The following is a 23,210-nucleotide window of genomic DNA, read 5'->3' as shown; positions in this document are numbered from 1 at the left end:
GCTTTCATAAACTATAAACAGATTGCACTCAATAATTCTGTCTTCATATAAACTTATCTGTCAAAATTTGTTTGCTTTTATAAAGTAACGATTTAATCTGACAATTTTTGGAATTAATGAAAATCTTTGAACAATAAAAGTTTTGCTCTATGCAAAAATCATCTTGGATGATAGAGTTTTCAATTGTAGTAGGCTCTTTCTCACTATATATAGGGGGATTTAAAAATCATGATCAAGAAAAACTAGGCAGTATTAGAAATAATAAAGAATTCATACTTGACATGGTATAAAGATAAGGAATAGAGTCAGCACCTATGAGTTCACTGATGGAACTCGCAGACAAGAAACTCCTCCTACAGATGCAAGTTGGCACCTTCTCTGCAAATTATAGTCTTGGTTGGCCAAGGGTTCTGAAATGTTAAGTGATGAGTCACAGGGACAATGCATGTCTGAGATGGAATATTTTCCTGTTCCAAGGCCAGCTTTCTCTTCACTTTGCCCCATTTCCCTGGACATGGTATAAAGATGTGCCTGAAGAAGTACTTATTTTATAAAATATCTAGGATATCTAATAATATTAGATATATAATATCTATATATAATTTTATATAACATATGTAACATATTATATAACATACAATATAGTTATATTATACAGTTATATTATATATAATATAATAAAGATATATGATAATATAATATCTAATAATCTAAGATATGCCTGAAGTCAGGAAGACTCGTCTTCTTGAATGCAAACTAGCTATGTCACTGGACAAGTCACTCTACCCTGTTTGCCACAGGTTCACCTGTAAAATGAGCAGAAGGAAATAGCAAACCAGTCCAGCATCTTTTCCAAGAATATCTCAAATGGGGTCGCAGAGAGTTAGAAACAACTGAAGAGCAACAACCAAAGAGTGTGTGGGAGGGTGGGGATGGAGATGGGTGGGATGACTTCCTTGTCTTCCACACTCATGTTATTGTCCTAGGACCTCTGTTTTCCAACACACCTGACAGCAACCTTCCTATTTCTTAGTTGAGCTGGAAAGATGCCTAATTATAGCATTGCATATAAATTAAATATCTTATAACTTTCTCATTCCTTAACTAGAAAATATTTTGCAACAAATTTATGTTGCATTAATATCTCATTTGTAGATAGTGGTTTTTATGCTTTCTTTCCCATTAGACTATGTTTCCTGAGGGCAAGGGCAGTTTTTTACTTTCTTTGTGTTTCCTGTGCTTAGCATAGTATACTGGCACAGAACAAGCACTTATAAATCTTTCATAACTTATTGATTTGACATACACATTTATGTATATGCACATATATGTATATTACTCATATTCAAATGGATTAAAATTCAATTCAATGGAAATGAATTCAAATGAACATGACTATACTTTCTGGTATATACATGGTTTGATGTTAGACAATCTTCAGCCCTAAGTTAATGTCTACTGTCAATGAGGACTCACAAGATGAATAGATCTTTCTCTCCCTTTGTGTCTCTGTCTCTGTCTCTCTGTCTGTCTGTCTGTCTGTCTGTCTCTCTCTCTCTCACACACACACACACACACACACACACACACACTCATATCCAGGGTTTAAACCACATGGAATCTTATGCATATAATTTAAGCCCTGGGATAGAGGTTTTATGAAAAACAGAAGTAGAGAATGATGAACAATGATCAATAGTTGTCACAAGCACAGTCTCAAAATGTGAGGTGGTGGAACCCTCAATATTAAAATTCCATTTTAGTTTTCTTGGCACCTTAACAGAATATCTGAGGCTGAATAATGAATCTTCAGTTGGGCGAGTGGGCATTGGAAAATTTCTGAAGTATCAGACTGAGTAGCTTTAAAAGGTAAGAAGGACAACTGGGGCCACATAATTGCCTTTCCATGTAGTTAAAGATAATAGCAATTTAATATTTGAGCTTTAGTATATTTGGAGGAAGTTACAGGAAGTTTTTTTCAAAATAAGTATCAGTGTGAGTGTTTTGTTTTGTTAAAGAAAGAGAATGGTGATGTAAGGTGTGGCTGATATGATTATGGATTTAGGTTTGGAAGGGGCTTTTCAGAAGCCAACTAATTCAAACTCATTAATAATACAAAGTCAGGGCAGGTTGGTGGTTCAGTGGATAGATTGGACTGGATTTAGAAACAGGAAGACATCTTTCTGAGTTCAAATCTGGATTCAGACACTTACTAGCTGTGTATACCTGTACAAGTCTCTTAACTGTTAGCCTCAGTTGTGTTTTTTTTTTTTTTTGCTTTTTGGAGGGGGGAAGGTAGGGCAATTGGGGTTAAGTGACTTGCTCAAGGTCACACAGCTAGTTTTTGTGTTGTGTCTGAGGCCAGATTTGAACTTAGGTCCTCCTGACTCCAGGGCTGGTGCTCTATTCACTGTGCCACCTAGCCGCCCCCCTCAATTTTCTCATCTGTAAAATGAGCTGGAGAAAGAAATGGCAAACCACTCTAGTATCTCTGCCCAGACAAACCCCAAAATGGGGTCACAGAGAAGCAGACCTGACTGAACAACACAATCCAACCTTATAATTTCACCATGAGAAAATTAAGTTTCAGATATCTTAAATGACTTGCTCAAGTTAAATAACACAGCCAGAATAGAAACTGAAGTCCTCTCTGACTCCAAATCAATTACTCTTTCCATTGTACCAAGCTGTCTCCTAGTTTTAATGATAAAAATCCATCAACTAGGAAAAAAATATAGATGAATCACTGAATTTAAGGTTGACAGAGGACAATAAAAAGGGGTTATTTGTTTCCTAGATTTAAAGTTATGTGCAGTTTTCAAGGCTAATTTCCAAATAAATGTTACTTCATACTCTAGATTAAAGGAACTTTTAAAAAAAGTTATTCTCCTATCTGGAAAAGGGGAGAAGGGCAAATGGGAAGGATGTTAAGCTGCAAGTGGGTTTTGAAGCAATTATTAAGGAGGTTGATGCCATCATTAATTACTCTAAATCATGGGTTAACTTGAGGACTGTGATTTGAAAAAATTTTTTGTTAACTCCAATATAATTTGTTTCTTGTAATCCTATTCTACTAATTTAAAAACATCATCCTTAGTAGGGTCCATGACTTCCCCATATTTCCAAATAAGTCTATGACATAAAAATGTTAATTTATATTTCTACTGTTACAAGTTAAGTGAAAAAGAAAAAAAGATCTCTTTTAATTGATAACTGTTATTACTGGGATTCTATATTCTCTTTAAAAATTTATTTACTTTTAGTTTGCAACTTTCAGTCCCACAATTTTTTGAGTTCCAAATTTTTTCCGCCTCCCTCTGCTCCCCCCCCCCCATGGCAGCATGCAATCCGATAAACATTTTACATATACTTTCACATTAAACATTAGTTAAGTTGTAAAGAAGAATTATAACTAATGGAATGAACGAGAAAGAAGAAACAAAACAAAATATTCTTAATATGTTTTACTTAACTTTGTAATTTTGTATTCCAACTTCACAACATGGATTAGATATATTGAATTTAGATGTTAATTTGTGGTAATTTAGATATGTTCTTATTTACTGAAAAAAAAAAGTTGGTCCATAGCTAAATGTATCTGATTGAGAGGTGTTTGAATTAGTTTTTCTTTTCTGAACCTATGTGCCTTGTTCATAGTAGGTATATTGAGTTCAAACAGAAATGGCATATGAGACTAACAAATATAAGAGTTTAAATGAAACCCTCTATCTGCTGTGGTATATTATTCATTTTTTCAGAAGTCCAAATATTAGAGAACTCACTGCAATCTCATTCATCCATTATGTAGTCAAGAATAGAAGAAATCTTAAGCACAGATCAAGTTTCGACCACAAGGTGGCACTGCAGGAAAAAACAAAATGTCTAAAGTATGTGACTATGCTGAAGGTATGTATGATTTTTCAGTGTTGCCTGTTTTTCCAATGAAAATGTCAAGCAATGTTAATTTTTATGAATATCACACTTTTTTCATTAAACTCAGATTACTTTTCTGTATGCCTCATTTTTATTCCTTATCTCAATCCAAAATAATATAGAACACTCCTGCTATAAACTATAGGAGATTAAGAATAGAAATTTATGTTATTGTAGGAAATATATGCATGTTATAAAAAAAAAAAACTTGCACCTATATGTTGACTATTTTGACACTCAGGAAAAAGAAGGTTGGACAAATTACCCTTTTAAAATGTTGATATAACTTCTGTTTAAAATTTAGTCTAGACCTGTGTTTTTAATCGGTGTAAGAAGTTTCCCAAATATAGGGACTTGCTGTAAAAATTGATTTGGGCTATTCTCAGATAACTTCTTTGAAATCTGCTTGGGAGTATTGGACTGGGGTCTTCCTGACTTCTGTTTCTGGAAGCATTTCACCATGCTTTCTCTGCTTCACTAAAATCATGTAATTATTTCTTATGCCTTATAGCTTTGGAAGGACTTGGATGTATAACTCAGTCTTACAATACAATACTGTTGAAATGGGTTTTATCTGTTGAATACTTAAGGCAGAAAATATTAATGAAATTAAATAATATATAAGAAATGCAGATTTTAAAAAAATTCAGCTAGCACAACACAAACCATATATGGGTATAATTGTTGCTGAATTTTCAAATAAGAATTGGTATTATTAAATTATCCTCAAAACTAACACAACTTGAAAAACTAGTTCTAGTGATATGTTTATAAAATGGACTCCTACTATGGTACTATGTCCAGTAGAGATATCCTTATAAAGAACCACAGATAACAAATAAGGAATTAAGAAGAGATCTTTAACAAATGAAACAAAATAATAAACAAGGCTAAACAACTTTGAGAAGTAAAGGAAGGGCTAGTATGTAAATGTTAAGAATCACCATCTTTAAGTCAGATGAATGTTGGACTTGTAAACAAAAGATCTATGGTATAAGCTGAGGTCTGCAAATTGATACAGTTTCCTCATAATATCCAACATCCATTCTGTCACTGATGCTCTATAATTTCATAACCTATGACCAGAGGCATATAAAACGAATTTAAACTGCAGCATGAAGGATTTAAAGATATAAGAAGAATTTTATAGTAATAAAGGTTATAAAACATTGTTGTTATGTCATTTCAATTAGCAGAATTTTGCTACTGAGTGATAGACAAAAACAAAAACCTAGAAAAAAAGATTTATTTATCTCATTTATGTATTGGAGAAGATTTTAAAAATAAAATAAATTAATAAGGATCAGATAGAAATGGTTGATTTCATTAAAATTAAAAATCTTCTCAACAAAATATAGTAGAAAAATAATTTATGATAAATACATTGGATTAAAATTTGACATCCAAAACACAAGCAACTACTAAAAATATGCAAAGATAACTTTTAGGCTACAATGGATAAGTGACCAAAGGAAGGGCATATTCCTCAAAAAGAGGAAATACTAATTACTTGAAGGTATACTCATCCTTAATAATAATCAAAGAGAGAAAAGTTAAAATACCCTGAAGTACTAATTCACACTCATCAAATTGGCAAAAATCATTAAAGAGGATGGGATTCAATCCTGACCAGATTAAATTCAAATGAATTCAATAATTGTATGCTGTTTTCCAGCTAAATACTAGGGATATAAAGACAAAAATTAAGTTTTCTACCTCAAGGAGTTTTGTTCATTTCGGCAACAAAACAAATGCAGATAGGTACATATAAAAAATGCATATCAAAATTTCTGTGGGATGGAGAGAGCACTAACAACTAGGGAAACTGGCAAAGGCCTCATGTAGGAAAGGACACAAGCTAAGCATTGAGTGGAATTAATGATACACAGGGGAAGAAATGAGGAGGGCAAGCATCCAGGACAACCTGTCCAAAAATACAGATGTGGAAAATGAAAGTTTTATCTAGAGACCAGCAAGTAGAACTAAAGCTTTAAAGAAAATTAAGGGCTAGATATAAGAGATTCTGGATGCATCTGCAAAGATCTTATAGAGGAATGCATTGGAGCTATTGATGTTATCAAGACACAGTATAAAGAGGAAAGCAGAGAAATTCCAAATCAGAGCCTTGGTGTAGACTCATGAATAAGCAGCAAGAATGGGTGATGATCCTGCAAAAAATACTGAGAAGATTTAGTCAGAAAAGTAGGAAAAAAAAAAGCACGATGGAATATCATTTCTAATATGCAAATTTTGCAAAACAAAATAATAATAAATCAAGTTAGTAAATAAACACAAAGGAGTAATTCAAGAGGGAAAGAGAAGAGAGAGACTAGGTTTCAGGAAGAGGGAAGTGTGTGGACAAAGGCACTGAGGTGGGAAATCAAAGGGCATATGCAGTTGTCAGAGACTGGTACAATTTGACTGGAGTATATTGCACCAAGACTTCTGAGCAGAGTAGGGACATGATGAGAACAGTGCATAAGAAAAAAATATTCTAGCAGAGGCACAAGAAAGGTATGTACTATAGGAAAGAGAGAGTGGAGGCAGCTAGACCTATTATAAGGCTATGGAAGGACTATGGGTGGGTGGTAATAAGAACTTAGACTACATGGTGTTCTTGGGGAAGGGGCAAACTTGAGTCATGTTGAGATACTAAACTCACTAGAAAGAAGGCCTTGGTAACTAACTGATATGTATGGTTAGTAAAGGCAAGTGAAAAATAATAATAATAACAACAACAACAAAATAACACCAAAATTTCAAATAGGATGGGGAAATGGAAGAGAATGGATGAATAAAGTTACGAATAGTGGGTTTTGGGAGAAAAAATAAGCTTGGCTCAAACTGAGGCAGTGATGAAAAACCCAAGTAGAAATATCCATAAACCAGTTGGAATTCAGGGTCAGGAGCAATGAAGAGACTTCAAAGCTGGAAAATAGCAATTTGGGAGTCATTTTACATAAAGGTGGTAATTGAAATCATGGAGTAAATGAGATTGTTAAAAGAGCAAGTAAAGGGTCAAGGACAGACCAATATTAGGATGCCAAGAAGAGATGGAATTAACATTTCTTTATCTGATCGTAATTTTGCATTATTCCATTTTTCTGTTTGTCTTATGACATCTAAATCTGTTCTTTGTCTTCACCATGACTTTCACCTTTCAGTTCCTTCTTCGGCTATTTTTACTGTCTACTTTCCTTTCCCATCCTTATCTCATTCTCTTGGTCAGTCAGTTCAACTCTACATTATCCTACACATTCAAATCCCTTATCCCCTGGTCTTATTACTGCTAACACTTTTCAAAGCCCAACCATGGATTCCTCCCAGCATTTGCCTCCTTCTTTCCTATTTACATGCTGCCACATAAAATAGGATAAAAATAAGAAAACTGTGCTGATTGGGTCCAATACAAAATTTTATTCCATTATCTCAATTTGTACTAATAGCAAAATCTGTGCATTCAGCACAGTGCTTGGCACATAGGAGGCATTTAATAATTTTTTTATTGCTTGATTGATTTGGCCCTTAGCAAGGTAATCCTTTGCCAGTTCCCTAATTGTCCCACACAGGCTATTCCAAGCTGTTTTATCCCTCTTTAATCTTCCCATAGCAACCTCTCCCCCAAAACCTGATGTGTAGTTATAGGAAAATGGAAAGAGGTAGTGGAAGGTAAGAAATTCAAGATGTTTGAAAGAAGAAGGAATTATTACTGGAACACAGTACAGGAGGGGATGGTATCAAGGCTCCAGGTAAATTGATCAAATTTAATATGTGGGATACCTTTCATGACCAGAGAGGAGAGATAATGTATTGGGAAGGTTTGTGCAATGGAGAAGAAGAATCAAGATATCCTTTAGTGGATGATGAAGTCTTTGGCACAAAACCAGAGACATTTATGACATACAGTTCAGAAGAGAATGTTGATTATATAGGGAGTGGAATATGTCTTTAAGAGCCACTTGAAAATGTGATTTGGATTTTTTGACTGAGTATTAAGACATAGTAATGATAAGCTCTTAACCAGAGATGGAGTAGATCTAATAAACGTTGATAAAATCCTATTTGCTTAGACATGTGCAAATCTGATGAGGAAGGTTTTAAACTGAAATGGAGGGGGAGAGGGAAAATTGTCTATGTAGATCCAGTAAACCTGGTACCAAAGAGGTGGTGGGTATGGCACAGGAAGGATATCAGGGCAAATAAACATTCAGGTATATATATACACACATATGTATATATACATATACATGGAATATATATATATATATACACATATACATGGAATATATATATACACATATACATGGAATATATGTGTGTGTGTGTGTGTGTGTATAGGAAATTTTCCAAAAAGAGGGCCAGTAAAACACTGATGGCCTGTCTACATGTAAATGCACAGGGTACTGATGACATGTCAAGTCAATTTAAGATGATAATTCAAGGTAGTAAATTGTACTTCACAGACAGGATTGAGATTTTTTAGGATAAATGATCAGAAACCCCACCACCATTATAGACTATAAGAGTATTTCCATTCTCTCATAATCTATTGTGAATATGTTAGAGATTTCTACAATTTCCCATATATTTAATTCCTAAGTACTGTGAAAATATCTTTAGTGTACCCTGTACTTCAAGTAAAAATATTTACCATGCTTGTCAACACCTACCTACTAAACCTTCTTTGTTATATATTTGGAAAGTCATTAAGTTACCATCTAACCATTTCTTCTTTAACTTAAATATTCCCTATTCCTTTACTCTGCCATCACAGTCCATTTAATTTATTCTTTTCATCATAGCTTATAATATTGTATAATTTTTAAAAGAATAAAAATTGACTCAATCCCAAAACGACAATATTTAAGGTGAGAAAGAAGATCTCTCTGGGTAACTTCAGTTATATTGCCATTCTCCTTTCAAAATCCGATATGAGATGGTTCCAAGTTGGGCAGGCTCACTAGAAGAAACCATTTTTTTTAAATAATCTGACTTGTGTCAGTACTCATCAACTCTTACTTATCTGTACAATCGTAAGGAAAGAATATGGTGTAAGACAATAATTAGCCACAAAGCATTTGGAAAGTGTTGGCACTGAAATTTCAATGCATGTGTGCCTGGACCAAATCCAATTCACTTACAAGTCATAACATCACCCTCCTGACACTATTGGTCTTCTTCAAGAATGAAGGATGCACAACAACATGTGCTTAATATCCTGGAGAATCTATTTCTACATGCTTCAAAGAAAGTACTGCACTTACATTGTGAAGAATGCTTCAGGATGAGCTAGAGAGATTATCTAGCTTGTCAAAGCTTCTTCCACCAACCTACCCGCCCCCCGCCCCCCCCGCCCCCCGAATGCTTCTCCATTGAATTAAAAAAACAAACTGGAAAGAAAAAATAAAAAAAAAAGTTTTGCATTTGTTTTTCATTCCTTCCTTAGGGTGATAGTAAGAGCAATTAATTATTTTTATTTAAAAGTCTTCTGGACAGGCTGCAGAGTTAACAAGGGGCAGGTTGGGAATAGTATTGACCTTGTAAACCTACACTCCTTAATCATGTGTATAATTGTGAAATTTTAAGTAATTTGGAATTGATATTTACTGAGGATAATCTTTAATTTGTATAATTATCTTTAATGAGAAAATTACTGAAAGTCATCTTCTTATGACAACGTGAATAAAGCACTGGGCTTAGAGTCAGGAAGATCTGAGTTTGAATCCTGACAAAATTATGAGCCATGTGATCATGGGCAAGTCATTTTACTTCCCTCAGCCTCAGCTTCCTCATCTGAAAAACTAGGAGGTTGGACCAAACGATCTCTAAAGTTCCTTCTAAATCTATGGTCTTATGAATGGTAACATCACTAGGAGACCTAAGAATGGCTCTTGTTTGCTGCTGACTCTTTAGTTTACTCTGATCCTAAGATCTTTTCTGCTCATGTTACCTATTCACCTTCTTCTGAGCATTAATCTATTTTTATACTTAGGAGTGAAATCTGACTCTTGATTTTACCGGAATTCGTCTTAGGTTTCTTGTGTGTTTGAAACTTTGTCTTCATACAGGCACTATGCACCAGAGAAGGAAATGGCAAACCACTCCAATATCTTTGCCAAGAAAACCCCATTGGGGTCCCGAAGATTTGGACATGACTAAAAATGACTTAACAACATTCTTTTCCTCTCTTCATCAAAGCCAGAGTCATCCTATAAAGCAAGAGCTGGATAGCATCTTGGCAGGGATACTGTTGAGAGGACTTGTGTGTACATATTGGACTAGACATCGTCTGAGGTTATTTTCTACTCTGAGATTCTATGAACTGGTCAACCATGTTTTAGGAAGAAAACTGAAATGGAAGGAAGTTGGAGGAGCTATACCAAGATAGCTTTTTTAGTAGTTTGCCACTCAAGCAGGCAACAGCTGATGCAATGACTAGGAGGTGAAAAAAGGAACCGTATAGGAGTAGGTGAGTCTTTAAAAAATATATTTTCTGCTTTTAAGTAGATTGGAAGTTTGGGCTTAGAAAGGTAGAAAAACATCAATGGACTCTTCTGGCTGTATCATTGCTACTTTTTGATGTTTATTTTATATTTAAAATAGGGGAAACCACCTCATGTCACTAGATAATTTTTTATGTACACACGATAGGAATCTATAATTTTATCAACAGATGTAGTCTCTTACAAAGCAAAATAATGCATTTTTAGATAAACACATGGATATGCTTGGGTCAGGCTGACTGGTCTACAAAAGACCTTGAAACAAGGATGTCTCTTTTTCTTACCCTGGCTCTCAAGTGGGAGTGTCAAAGGAAGGTAATCAGAGCTGGAGAAGGGACTCTCTTTAGGGATACATAGGGCCCCAATACATTTTACCATTTATTTATTCTTAATTTATTCCACAACTTTGTACTATGAATAACTGGGCTTTGGCCTACTAATTTATGGGGGGGGGGTATATTTCTTTTCTTTTTTTCAAAGTATAATTAAAAAAAGTAGCATCTTTGACTTGTCACTGTCGTAGCTGTTGTTTAGTAGCCTGGCATCAGGGGAAATAATGGGGGACACTGTTGTAAAGGCAGTTTCATTCTAAGATATCAACAATATTTTCTATGACATTATGGATATAACATTTTTCATCTGCCACTATTTCCAGGCAGACTTTAGAGGTTGTATATTGCAGTGACATCCAAATTCCATAGCACAAAGTTGCTTCTAAAATACCTAGAGAGGCCATGATATTTCACATTTATTTTCTAGGCAAGAAATCCATGATTTTATTGTTTTTTTTTCAGATGTTGTATAATATTAGAATGAATGACTAAAAAGCCCTACAGTGCTGACCTTTAACATAGTGGTTTTAACAAGTTAGTATTTGCCTTTCATCTTCCACAGGTTTGTGAGAGAGCTCTCCTAAACCCCCAGCCTATGCACAATCATAAACAAATTACACTCCCCGTGTCAACATTTGAAACCTAGTCTGTAAATCAGAGCATGCTGGGATTGAATTGCTGCCCCTATCATCTTCCATTTACTGCCATCAAAGCATATAACTGGATTAGTGGAAAAACAGCTATATTACTCTTACATTTAAGCTTTCTCGAACAGCAGGCTTTCTTTCGGCAACAAAGCACAGCCCTGAAGACAGCAGAAAAGCATATCTGGGAGGAGAATGATCGAGCGGTAACCCCGACAGCACTTAGGGGGTTCACGTAGAGCATGGCAATCATTCTCCTTAGAATAAATAAGAAATTTAAAAATATAAAACCAGAAGCAAGTAGCCAATTGGTATTTCTGCCTATGGTTCATAAGGATCTCTGGGTGAGCTTTTATATGACTGATTAAATTGTACTGTCACTTCTTAGGGATGATTGACAGGAGCTTAAATCCCTACATCTCAGGTGTGAGTGTGAAGAGCTATACATGAGGGCTTTGCGGGACAGCGTGTTGCTAGAGCTAAGTGGAAGAAAAACCCTCAGGTTAATTCAGCCCCTCATTACCAGGCACTGCTGCAGTATGAAGAACTTTAAGCCCTATTGTTAGTTTCCTGGCACAACCAAATTCTGGGGGGAATAGGCAAAATCACATCTTACAACCTTGAGTTTTAAATTTCCAGTTTCATAAAATTCTATTCTGTGATCATTAGACAATGGGACTTAGAACATGCCCAAATGTAAAAACATCCAGAATTCTTTGCTAGAGACAATGCTTTACCTTTCTTTTAAAAGGATTTCAAATGTTTCTTCAATGTCTTTAAAAGCTTTAGTCTACTGTAATTCCCAATTAAAACAAAGAATGTTACATGGGGTGGCCTATGGATTAATTTTTAAAATTCAAAATAAAGTAAGTCAAAAGCAAATATAAAAAGAATCACATTTTTTTGTTGTGTTTGTTTAAATACATGAATCCACATCAATTCCAAAGCAGTGATATATGGTGGTGAGACAAAGAAAGTGTCAGTAAAAAAAGCCATGACAGCCGAATAGGTTACCTTGATATTGGTTAAGCCTTTGCAAATAAATTGGTGGTTATTTTAGTGCTATAGTGAGCCCCGTATTTAACATGAGCAAAAAAAAAAAAAAAGGAATGACACTTTGCTTAGTTGAATGGCAGCGCCATAATGATGGTTTCTTGATTACTGACTCAGAATCAGAGAATATCAGAGTTGTCATATTGCAGAGATGAAAAAGTCTAACTCATAACTGAACAAAAAAAAATTCTCTTCTGCTCCATCCTGCTACTCTCAGAATATACACTGGAGAGCAAGATCTACAAGAGGTAAAGAATTCATACACAGGTGACTTTTTAATCTGTTTATTCCTAATAACTCCACATTGTGCCTTTACAATTTAGGGTGGTTCTCCCCAATCTCCTTTTGCATACAAAAAGAAAAAAAAACTAAATTACAAATACTTTAATAACTCCAAAGCAAAAAAAAAAAACTTTTCAAAAGAATTTCAATCATTCTAGAGATAACATCCTATAGATTTAGGAAATTATTCATAAATAATGAATAGGAAAACACATTATTTTAATTTGCAAGAGCTGTTGAAGTATCCCAAATCAGATGAATTCTCACTTCTGCAAGTAACGAATTAAATACATTTGTTCATTTTCAATAGACACAGTCAAACTAAATCAAATAATCAAGGAAAGTCAAGTGTTAAGGCTTTAAAAACTGTCAGAAAATAAATAAAGTTGAGTATATCTTACTGATGAACAGTTCTTTCATTTAATTAAGGAAAACTCCAGGAAATGTCAAACAGTTGTGTTACTGATTTCTATTTTCGGTAAAACTTTTTTCCTCTTAAAACTACATTTTGGAGAAAAACAACAGCTTTTATGTCATTACAAATCCCATTATTCTTTGTCTCTAAAGCTGCCTGACTTTTACTGGGGAAATGTGGAACAAGAATGAATTACTAGCTATTGTGCGGGATGGTCCTTTAGCATCTTTAAACCTCCACTTCCTCATCTGTAAAATGTGAAAAATAATGATCATAATGAAGAGAACCTTCAATGTTACCCATTCTACTTCCCCTCATTTGAAAGATGACAAAAAGTGAGACCCAGATAGAAAGAACTTTACTAAGGTCACAGGGATAATGAATAATAAAGATAGCATTCACACCCCAATTTTAGTCTATTTTTTCCCACTAAATATACTGCCCCTCTGCTACTGCAAAAGCTCTTCACAGTATGGAATTCTTCAATTTTGCCTTTGTATCACCAGCGACTAACTGGGCCTGGCACTTAGTAGGTGTTCAATACATGCTTGTTGATGGATTGATTGGTGTGGAGGTGACCTTGAGTTTGCCAAGACTATGTTCCATGGATGACCAGGTCTGGCATTTAGGATCCTACTCAAGCTAGAGAGGCTTTCAAACCTGGGTCTGATATCCGATTTTGTCTATGCTCTGGTGCATGGTGGTTAGTTTTTCATCCAAAGCAACTCTATAATTTCGTCAGAGAGGTTTTCAAGAGGTTGCTCAGACCTTAAGAATTGATAAATTAATAATGCTTGACTCCCCGCATAGCATTTAAAATAAGAGAATTAGAGCTGGGTGATACATTAGAGGTCACCTAGCCCAACCCCTTCCTTGAGAAGTTAATTGAGTTGCCCAGGGTTATACACATGGTAAGTGGCAGATCTGGCATCTGAACCCAGGTCCTGTGACTTCAGAGTCAGCTCTGTTTACATTCTATTCTGGGTTCTGGTGAAAAACCTTACCCCCAAAAATATGTGTGTGTGTGTGTGTGTGTGTGTGTGTGTGTGTGAGAGAGAGAGAGAGAGACAGAGAGAGAGAGAGACAGAGAGAGACAGAGAGAGAGAGACAGAGAGAGAAAGAGAGAGAGAGAGAGAGAGAGAGAGAGAGAGAGAGAGACAGAGAGAGAGAGATAGAGAGAGACAGAGAGAGACAGAGACAGAGACAGAGAGAGAGACAGAGAGAGAGACAGAGAGAGAGACAGAGAGACAGAGAGACAGAGACAGAGAGACAGAGAGACAGAAGGAGAAAGAGAGAGCGTTTGAGAGTTTATGGGATGGATCCCTTTTATAATTCAGTGAAGCCTATGGACTCCTCAGAATTATGTTAAAAGCATAAAATATATACTACAAGAGAAACAAATTGCATTTAAATCCAATTACAACGATGATAACAGCCACTACATAATAATAATGTTCACAGAACTCAGGTTAAGAACCATCTTAAAGAGTGATATAAATGTGAACTGCTATTTGCATTAGCAACAAAATAAGAATTAATAATAATAAGCATTAAGATTGTTTAAATTTTTTGGATAGTTTTATTCAGACCTTTTTTTCCTATAGTCTAACTACAACATGATTTTGGAAATTAAATGATCTCTGTTAATATCATAGACTGACTTCTCACTTCATACAGTATCTACTAGCATAAGAGATGGTTCATTTTATAAACAGGTTGTCCCAAAAGTCCTAGAGCAGTTTTAAACTTAAAAACTTAAATAGCTTAAAACTATACTAACACTTTTGGGACATGATGAAGAGGCCACATTAGGGATATCTAACATCTAACTCAGTAATAGACAGTCTTCTCTAGTATACTACTATTTCAAACAGAAATATTTCCTCTAGTTCAGGAGAGTCAAACACATTTCCTGAAACATTCCTGAGTGCAGCCAGAACCAAATTAAAATGTGTTGTGGAAGTATTTAATGAAATAAAGCATAGGGATCATGTCCATATGTGATTTTCTAAGCCAACGTGTGGCTCACAGCGATCTCTATGTATGGACTAGTGGCTCTGATTTCTACTTGAGTTTGATACCACTTCCTAGTTAACACCTATTTCAACAGGGCTGGACCACTGCCAGTCATCTTGACTTTTGTTTTGCCACTGGACTTCAATGACTCTAGAGGAGAGAGTGAGGCTAATGACTCTGCTCGGCTCTGCCTCACTTAAATCCAATTTATTTGAAAGTCAGGATATCACCCTCATGATGTCATCGGTCCTCTTCCAGAAAGAAGGAAGAAACAACAGCAATTTCAATAGCAAAATCTGACATCGCAGTGCACGCATACACATGCACACACACACAAATGTTGTACATCCTAGATTTGAATCCAGCTTCCAAACATCTAAAATGCATGAGATTCTGAGCAAGTGACCTGCCCTCTATAAACCATACATTCCTCTTCTGAAGAGGGGAATATATGTATTACTTAGATCTTAAGGTTTTTTTTCTAAATGAAGCACTTTATAAACCTTAATGTGGCACAGTGATGTGTGTTATCATATAATTCAAATTAAACAATTTCTTTTCTTTTTTTTTTCTTTTTGGAGGGCAATTGGGGTTAAGTAACTCACCCAAGGTTATATACAGCTAGTTTTTTTTTTTTTTTTGGTGTGTGGGTGTTAAGTGTCTGAGGCCGGAACCGAACTAGGGTCCTCCTGACTCCAGTGCCGGCGTTTTACTCACTGCACTCTCTAGTCACCCCAACAATTTCTTTTCAGAGACAAAAAATTGAGTTTTAACTACCTCTTAACTTTCTGAGCAAGTATTATCAGCAAAAGATTAATTTAGGACTTTTAGCTTGCACTTTTACCTAATTGAATCAAGAAGTATATATATTTTATGTGATCTTTTCTTGTTACTAGAATGTTCTAGAGAAAATTAGCACAGGAGTAAAATATTTCAGTTTTTCTCAGCATTTTCCTTCCATCTGCTCCCTATATTTTTGTAGTCATATCCATTTTCAGAGGAACACCCGTCATCAACAAAAACTCTACATCAATACAAATCCATAAAGGACAAAGTTTGTCAGGCATCACCCTTTATCTATCCTTCTAACTGCCCCTTCTCCCCTTTTGCTAAGGAGTAACAGCAAATTATGGGATTTAAATATTAATGGGACCCTAGAAGTTATACAGTTTAACAATGTCCTCTACAAGAATCCTAAAACAGAATCATCTACATTGAATTTTTGAAAAAAAAAATCAGAGTATTGGAATGTACATTATCCCTTGTGTGAATGGACTAAATTGTACATTTTAAGTGCCAGTCTTCATGGAAATATATAATATGCTAAAAATAAAAGTGAAAATGAAAATAGCTACAGTACTACCAGTGATCCCTCTGAGCAGAGATATTTTGAATATAGGTGGAAGGGCACTAGTAGTACTTGGGTATAAGAATATGAGTACTACTGGACGTGAGATTATACATGGGTTAGGGTATCGACATTTATGCGATTTCTTCTGAGCACTCAATATTTCTATTAAAAGCTTAAGCTTTATCTATCTTAAAAAGCTATAAACTATAAAGACCCATAGAAATCTGATAAGGATACTTAGTATGATAGAACAGAAAAGTTACATTGGGAGAAATCACTGGCAAGGAGTCAAAAAATGTTTGGATGTATGTGTGGTAAAACAATATTATATATTCTGAGTTAGCCATTGCCATAGTTGATATAAGTAGAAACCATTTTTTTAATGGAGGAAAAAGTAATCAGTTGATACTCACTGAAGCTACATTCACAAAATCATCATCAGAAAGGGTTTCCAACATTTCAGAGACGGAAGTACGAATCAGCCTCAGAGTCAATCCACTGACACTTCCACTCCTAAACAAACATGTGAACAACTTCATGAATGTTATTAAAAACAGATATTAAATCAAATCTATAATTTCAGAAGTTTAAATTCAAGAAGTTTAAAAAATATTCTCATAATTATTCAACGTTTCTAAAAAGTAATTGTAAAACATTTAATGGAAAGACAAATGTTAACAAGGAAACTAATTTTTACTTACCTTTTTATTCTACATAAAATAAATTAGAACACAAGGATATTTTTAAATTTCCAAATGCTGTTTCCCAAACTATACATCAAATAGAGATGCTGGGATTCATTACAGCTTATAACTGTTTTATATATATCGCATATTTATGTATGCACATATAGCGATGTTAATTCAAGCAACTTCTTTGAGAAAGTATGTTTACCTTAATTCTGTTTCTTAGAATTATTTTTAACAATTGCGAATTACTAACAGCTCTCATTTACCTTGATAATATAACTACTTCTTTCCCCTGAAAACACCAGTTTACATTGTCATTTTAAACTACCACTCAGATTGTATAGTATGAGAAATTCTGAATAAAACATGAGCACAATATAGAATGTAACTTACTCTCTGATAGATCCTCTTTTCTGACTTGATCCTCCCTGGTTTCCGTGACATTTTACTTTAGTGATTGACCTCCTGTCACTCTGAATACTTCATCTTTATTTTCTTTACTGGCTCTTTTCTCCTGCCCTTTCCCATGGCCATTCGATGGCTATCCAAATGCAGTCTTCCCTGAAATATTATTCCCTCTCAACACTGCCCAACAACCTGAGCCACAGTATTTAGTTCCCAGACGACACAGTTGTAGTACCACTACTATGTATTTTTCATGCAATTTCTTTCTTTGGACAACTGAATTCAGTAACTAGTCCTGTAGTTGATTACTCTAAATCTAATACAAATGCATTTCTAAAACCATTCTCTCCAGAGAGAATATATTTCACCAGCATTCAAGTTTACTCTCAAAGAGTAGTCAATATTGTTTAAAACAACCTGAACTAGGATACTGATGGAATGAAAAGAACAATTTATCCAAAATAACATATCTTTATTTCAATTTCACAAGATACCTTGAAAATTCACACTTTAGCATTTTTTCCCCTTATTCATTACTTTCCCTTATCTTTCTCCGTCTGGTTTATATGCTTTTAGAGAGATAAACTGAACTAGTTTGCTTCAGGGCAAAATTTAAGTTGGGGAGAATTACACATGTTCACAAAACTAGGTATAGGTATGTGCCATTTGACTGCATTTATAACATCAAATACTATCTCTTCTAATGAGGCAAAATGACCTAGGAATAGATCCCTTTTTCTCCAAGGTAAATTAATTTGGAGTTTTTCAAACTCATTTTCCTGATCCTTTAATGTTCTTGGGATAAAGCAAGTTTCTACTGTAAGAGAGATGGTTTTATGAAAATTCTGACTATTCTACTTCATAGAATGATGAAAAACAAAAAAAACCAAACAAAAAAATCTTCAATATTTCATAAGCTTCAATTACCTTAATTGCCCTGATGAGGTCACATATAAAAATCCCCTAGCTTCTGAATTTTATTTCTTTGTTTTATGAAATTCTCAGCATTTAACATTTGACAATTTATGCAATAAAATCTAAACACATGAACTTATGCAAGATTGTAGTTTATGGTATTTCAGGTTTCTTTTATAAGTAGTTGAAGCAAGATATATGGCTCCATATATATCTGCACTAAAACACATTCCCCCTGTTTCAAAAAATACTTACATAACAGAGTTACTCAAGATGTAGAATGAAAATCGAAAAAGGCAATTGTAGCTTAGAGAAAGCTTACCTCTAAGCCATATACCATAGTCTGATTCTAAAGCAAATTCTTTCAACTCCCTGTAGGGTATTTTTTTTTTTTACAGTATGTACTCCTTCCCTCTGTGACCTTAAAAATTACTCTAAATGCTGGATTTTTTTTCAATCTACCATTTTTCAGCCCTCTGATACACTAGGAACAGGATCTTCATTTAAAAAAATACATTTGAAATATTTAAATACTCACACATCAACTAGAATAAGCATGTCTTTGGGAGATGCAGCTCCTTGGATATACCTGCAAAGGAAATTTTTAAATATGAAGTGGGGAGCAGGTTGGGTAGGAAAGTTTTTACTGACTATTGACTGAACTAAAAGGTATAATCTTTGATCATTTAACTTTGTACACTCAAGTTTATGTAACTTAATTCAGTGAAATTAATTTTAATTCAATTAAGAAGAAAAGCATTTATCAAATGCTTGCTATGTGCAAGACATTGTACTAAGTAAGCCCTGGAGATTAAAAGGCAAAACAAAAAAAATGTCTTTCAAAAAAGGTGAATTGTATGAAGAGAGCAAAACAAAAATGCAAAATTAAGTAAATAAAAACTATACATGAAATAATGCCTAGGTATTTTTAAAAACCCCTTTAACATTTTAAGTAACATTTACAAGTCAATACTTCATAACTCAAGCACATTATGTGCATGGCTAAAGTTCTTCACATGGGTAGAGGATTTCAGAAACTCTGAAATCAGGGTTACAGAGGCATTCATGCTGCCATTCCTCCAGTAAAGAAGTACCCATTTAATTTGTTTTTATTTTCAAGATATTTTTGTTCCTTATTTGTTTTTTGTTGTTGTTGTTTGTTTGTTTTTGCTTTTTGGAGGGGGCAATTGGGGTTAAGTGACTTGCCCAAGGTCACATGGCTACTAAGTGTTAAGTGTCTAAGGCCAGATATAAACTCAGGTTCTCCTGAGTCCAGGGCCAGTACTTTATATGTGCCACCTAGCTGCCCTTGTTTCTTATTTGTATGAACCATGAGAAGAACCAGTCAATCCTCCAAATCCACTTAAGCATACAACAGCATGAAATTCCATTATATTTAAATAAAACCCTGAAGATAACATTTTTAAAGAAGAATTGAAATTTAGGAATACTTTGAAGGACCAAGTAATATTAATTAGTAAAGTACATTTGAAAATACTACAGACAGAAGGATGACATGTTACATATCTAAGTAAAATGATAATATGTGCTTGTAATTTTTTTGTACTTAATATGCTTTTGTACAGGCAGTAAAAATTATAGCTAATTTTCACAAAGTTGAAAAAAATAATCAGTTGTCATAATTGATTTGGTCCTTCCTATGTTGCATTCATTAAATAGTGACCATATACTTGCTGAATTGCATTGAATTAAATGGCAAGGGATGACTTTGGGGGTTGAGATCAGCTTCAGCAATTTAGGGGTAGAAGTGTTCTGTTTCCTCCCCATATCAATGCCTTCTTTTCTGGTGGGACATCTCCATGGTGATTCCTATGATCTAAAATGCATTAATACTAGCATTGCATATAATCATTTAAATTAGTGCATCCGGTAATATCAAATGGAAGGGATTAACAATCCCAGTTCTCATGATTAGTTTTACCCCAATATTCTTTAGTGAACATCATTTATCATGCCTTAACTAAACTTACATTAGAAAGCCACTCAAATGTTTTATTCAATAACCATGCTGTTTTTCAAATTAACAGGTAGGGATAGGGTCTGCACCTATGATTTCAGTGGTACTAGGAACTGCCATGTGAGGAAACTCCATCTATTAAGGCTGATCAGCACTTTCTCTTTAAATTACAATCTTGGAGACATGTTTAAAGAGTTGAGAATCTGAATGATTTACCCAAGGTCAAAGAGCCAATATATGTCAGAGACAAGCCCTGACCAGGTCTTCCTGACTTTATGGTCAGTTTTCTACACGCAATACCATGTTGCCTCTGTGTCAAAGTAATAATAACATGAATGTACATAGTGCTTCGAGATTTCTAAAGCTCTTTCTAAAGTGTAACTCTTTCAAAGAGTATAATTAACCTATTATATATATCTGAGGCTCAGAGAAGTAAAATTAGAGTAGGTCATATTATTAAGTATTAGAGCAGGCAACTGAGTTAATCTCATTCTGATTCTATGGGGCTAAAGTTCTTCTCATGATGCTACATGGTCTCTTATGGTGGGAACAAAAAAATAACCTATTTTTCAATAAAATGGGTAATTTCTTTGTTTCTTTTTCCTTTCTCTCATGATATCTTACCATGGTCTTCTGCGTACATCATAGAGATCAATTTTGTTTGGTGTTCGAGTTTTATCAACCCATGGAGAAGCTGAAAAAAGGAAACAATGCATTATTAAAATAACATAATACATACACTTCAGAGGAAGTTTGTCTGTTGACAGACATAAAAAAAGACTCAAAAGCATAAGTCCATATATCTATTGCAGAGTTTGTAAGGAAAATAACTTCTTCACTTTCAAGGAAAACCACAAAGCTGTACCAAAGGAAATCAATGAGAACCAATTCTTTAATATGAAACCGAAATGAGCATTTAGACAAGGTTCTTTTTCTTGGTACTTCTCAAAGACTGATTTCCCAGATGCCTAAGAAACTTGCCATTTTTTATGATCACACACAGCTACCAGAAATTGAAGAAAACTATTTTACACTACCAGTATCTATGTTTTCTTTTTATCTTACTCATGGTTTTAAATGAGATTCATCTTTTAGCCCAACACCATCATATTAAACCATGATTTTTTGGAATCAGAAAATAAGAATGTCATTTAGAAATTAAACTGCTACTCTCTTCAAGAATATTTCATAAATGTTAACAACTTGAAAATTTCAACGAAAATAAATAGTGGGAACATGAACAATGAGGTATAGAATATATATATATATATATATATATATATATATATATATATATGACTAATCCTGTAAAATCTATGACTTAATAAAATCCTCTTCATATCATTTACAAACTGGAATATCTGAGAATTGTCACTGACTGTTGGGAATTCTTTTTCCATCTGGAACCCCTTTAAGATGTGCTGTGAGACAACAGTAGATATCTTTGCAAGCATACATGGCCCTCTTAAATGCCATGGCCCAGGCACCATTCAAGATTACATCTTCTTAATTGCTCTTTTACTATTTTCTTTTTTATAAAGGACACCAGAAACTGAGGTATTACAGCCCAAATCTGCGTGCTCCAAAGTAATCAGTGAAAAAATAGTTATAGAATTGTTGAGACCTCAGTTCCATTTTCTGTCTATTTGTAGTCCTACTATCAAATTGCACTTTGAATGGTTTTGGGAGTGAATCAATTACCTTTCATAACAAGATTTCTGTAAACTTGCTTTCATCTTTACAGGTTTTTTGCTGAGTTATGATGTTATATTACTCATAATCTTCCATGGCCATCCTTACAAAAATGCTTATTTTAATTGACATTGCTGTTAGTGAACACATTTTTTTGGTTGGCAAAATCAAGTGTTTTCTGAGTAAGGTAGTTTCTTTGATTTTTTGAACTACTTGATATGGCCACTATTTTACATCAGTTAATTTTTATAGCAGGTGGTTATAATCAAGGTCAATAGTTTTACCCTCTTCAATTTCCCAGTGTTCATTCATCTCACCCACATTAGTTCTTCTAATTTGATTCTGACATTGACATGTGTTGTTACTTATTGATGGTATGAATTCACACAGGCAACTCATTCTTATATGACTCTGATAATTCCATATGGTTATGAATTTCATAACATCATGATATATGAGAAATCCCAGTTTTGTGTAACCCCAAGACAATGGAGGAACATGATAGATAGGACTAGGCTACAAAATATTTTCAATGGTGACTTACACACAAAATGTGGGCCAAGGCATATCATCAAAGACATGTGTGATAAAAAACTGTTTAGAAGGTGGAGTTATCCCCTTGATGAGTTTGAACTGGATCAAAAATCCAAGTGCCAGAGTGATGCCTATAAGGTATAAAATGACCTAAAGGAAGGCCTCCAGTATACTGGATAGATCCTCAATGGGAGCACTATAAAATAACACGGCCAAGAGTCACACGCAAGAGGAGAATATGTAGATGGGTTATGACCTGCAACTATGGAAGTATCATAGAATGACTGAAGTATTAAAAGAATGAATCTTTTTGGGGAAGGGGAAGAGAGACAAAATCAGTCATGCATAAAAATTATGCTGTCTCCCCCCCCTTTTTCTCAATAAATTAAAAGAATTAGAGATGAATTTGCCTAGACTTTGTATTTAATTGGATGATTAAGATGAAATAACACTGCAAGCATGATTTCC

The 23,210-nt window shown here is 34.4% G+C and overlaps 1 protein-coding gene across 1 annotated transcript in view; it reads right to left on the bottom strand.

The window, feature by feature from the left end:
- Positions 1-23,210, bottom strand: part of LOC138175717 (voltage-dependent calcium channel subunit alpha-2/delta-1-like) — a 429,557-nt gene that overhangs the window by 124,177 nt on the left and 282,170 nt on the right. Inside the window, exons 5-7 of the mRNA XM_069106216.1 lie at positions 21,141-21,210; positions 19,077-19,127; positions 16,943-17,042 (exon numbers count right to left, since the gene is read on the bottom strand). Coding sequence (XP_068962317.1) covers positions 16,943-17,042; positions 19,077-19,127; positions 21,141-21,210 — 221 coding nt within the window. The remainder of the gene's footprint in view (positions 1-16,942; positions 17,043-19,076; positions 19,128-21,140; positions 21,211-23,210) is intronic.

Source organism: Petaurus breviceps, unplaced genomic scaffold, assembly GCF_028583685.1.
Source record: "Petaurus breviceps papuanus isolate PSGF00001 unplaced genomic scaffold, PetGlider_PUasm1.0 79, whole genome shotgun sequence".
Lineage (NCBI taxonomy): Eukaryota > Metazoa > Chordata > Mammalia > Diprotodontia > Petauridae > Petaurus > Petaurus breviceps.
This window is presented reverse-complemented; position numbering and strand designations above follow the sequence as displayed.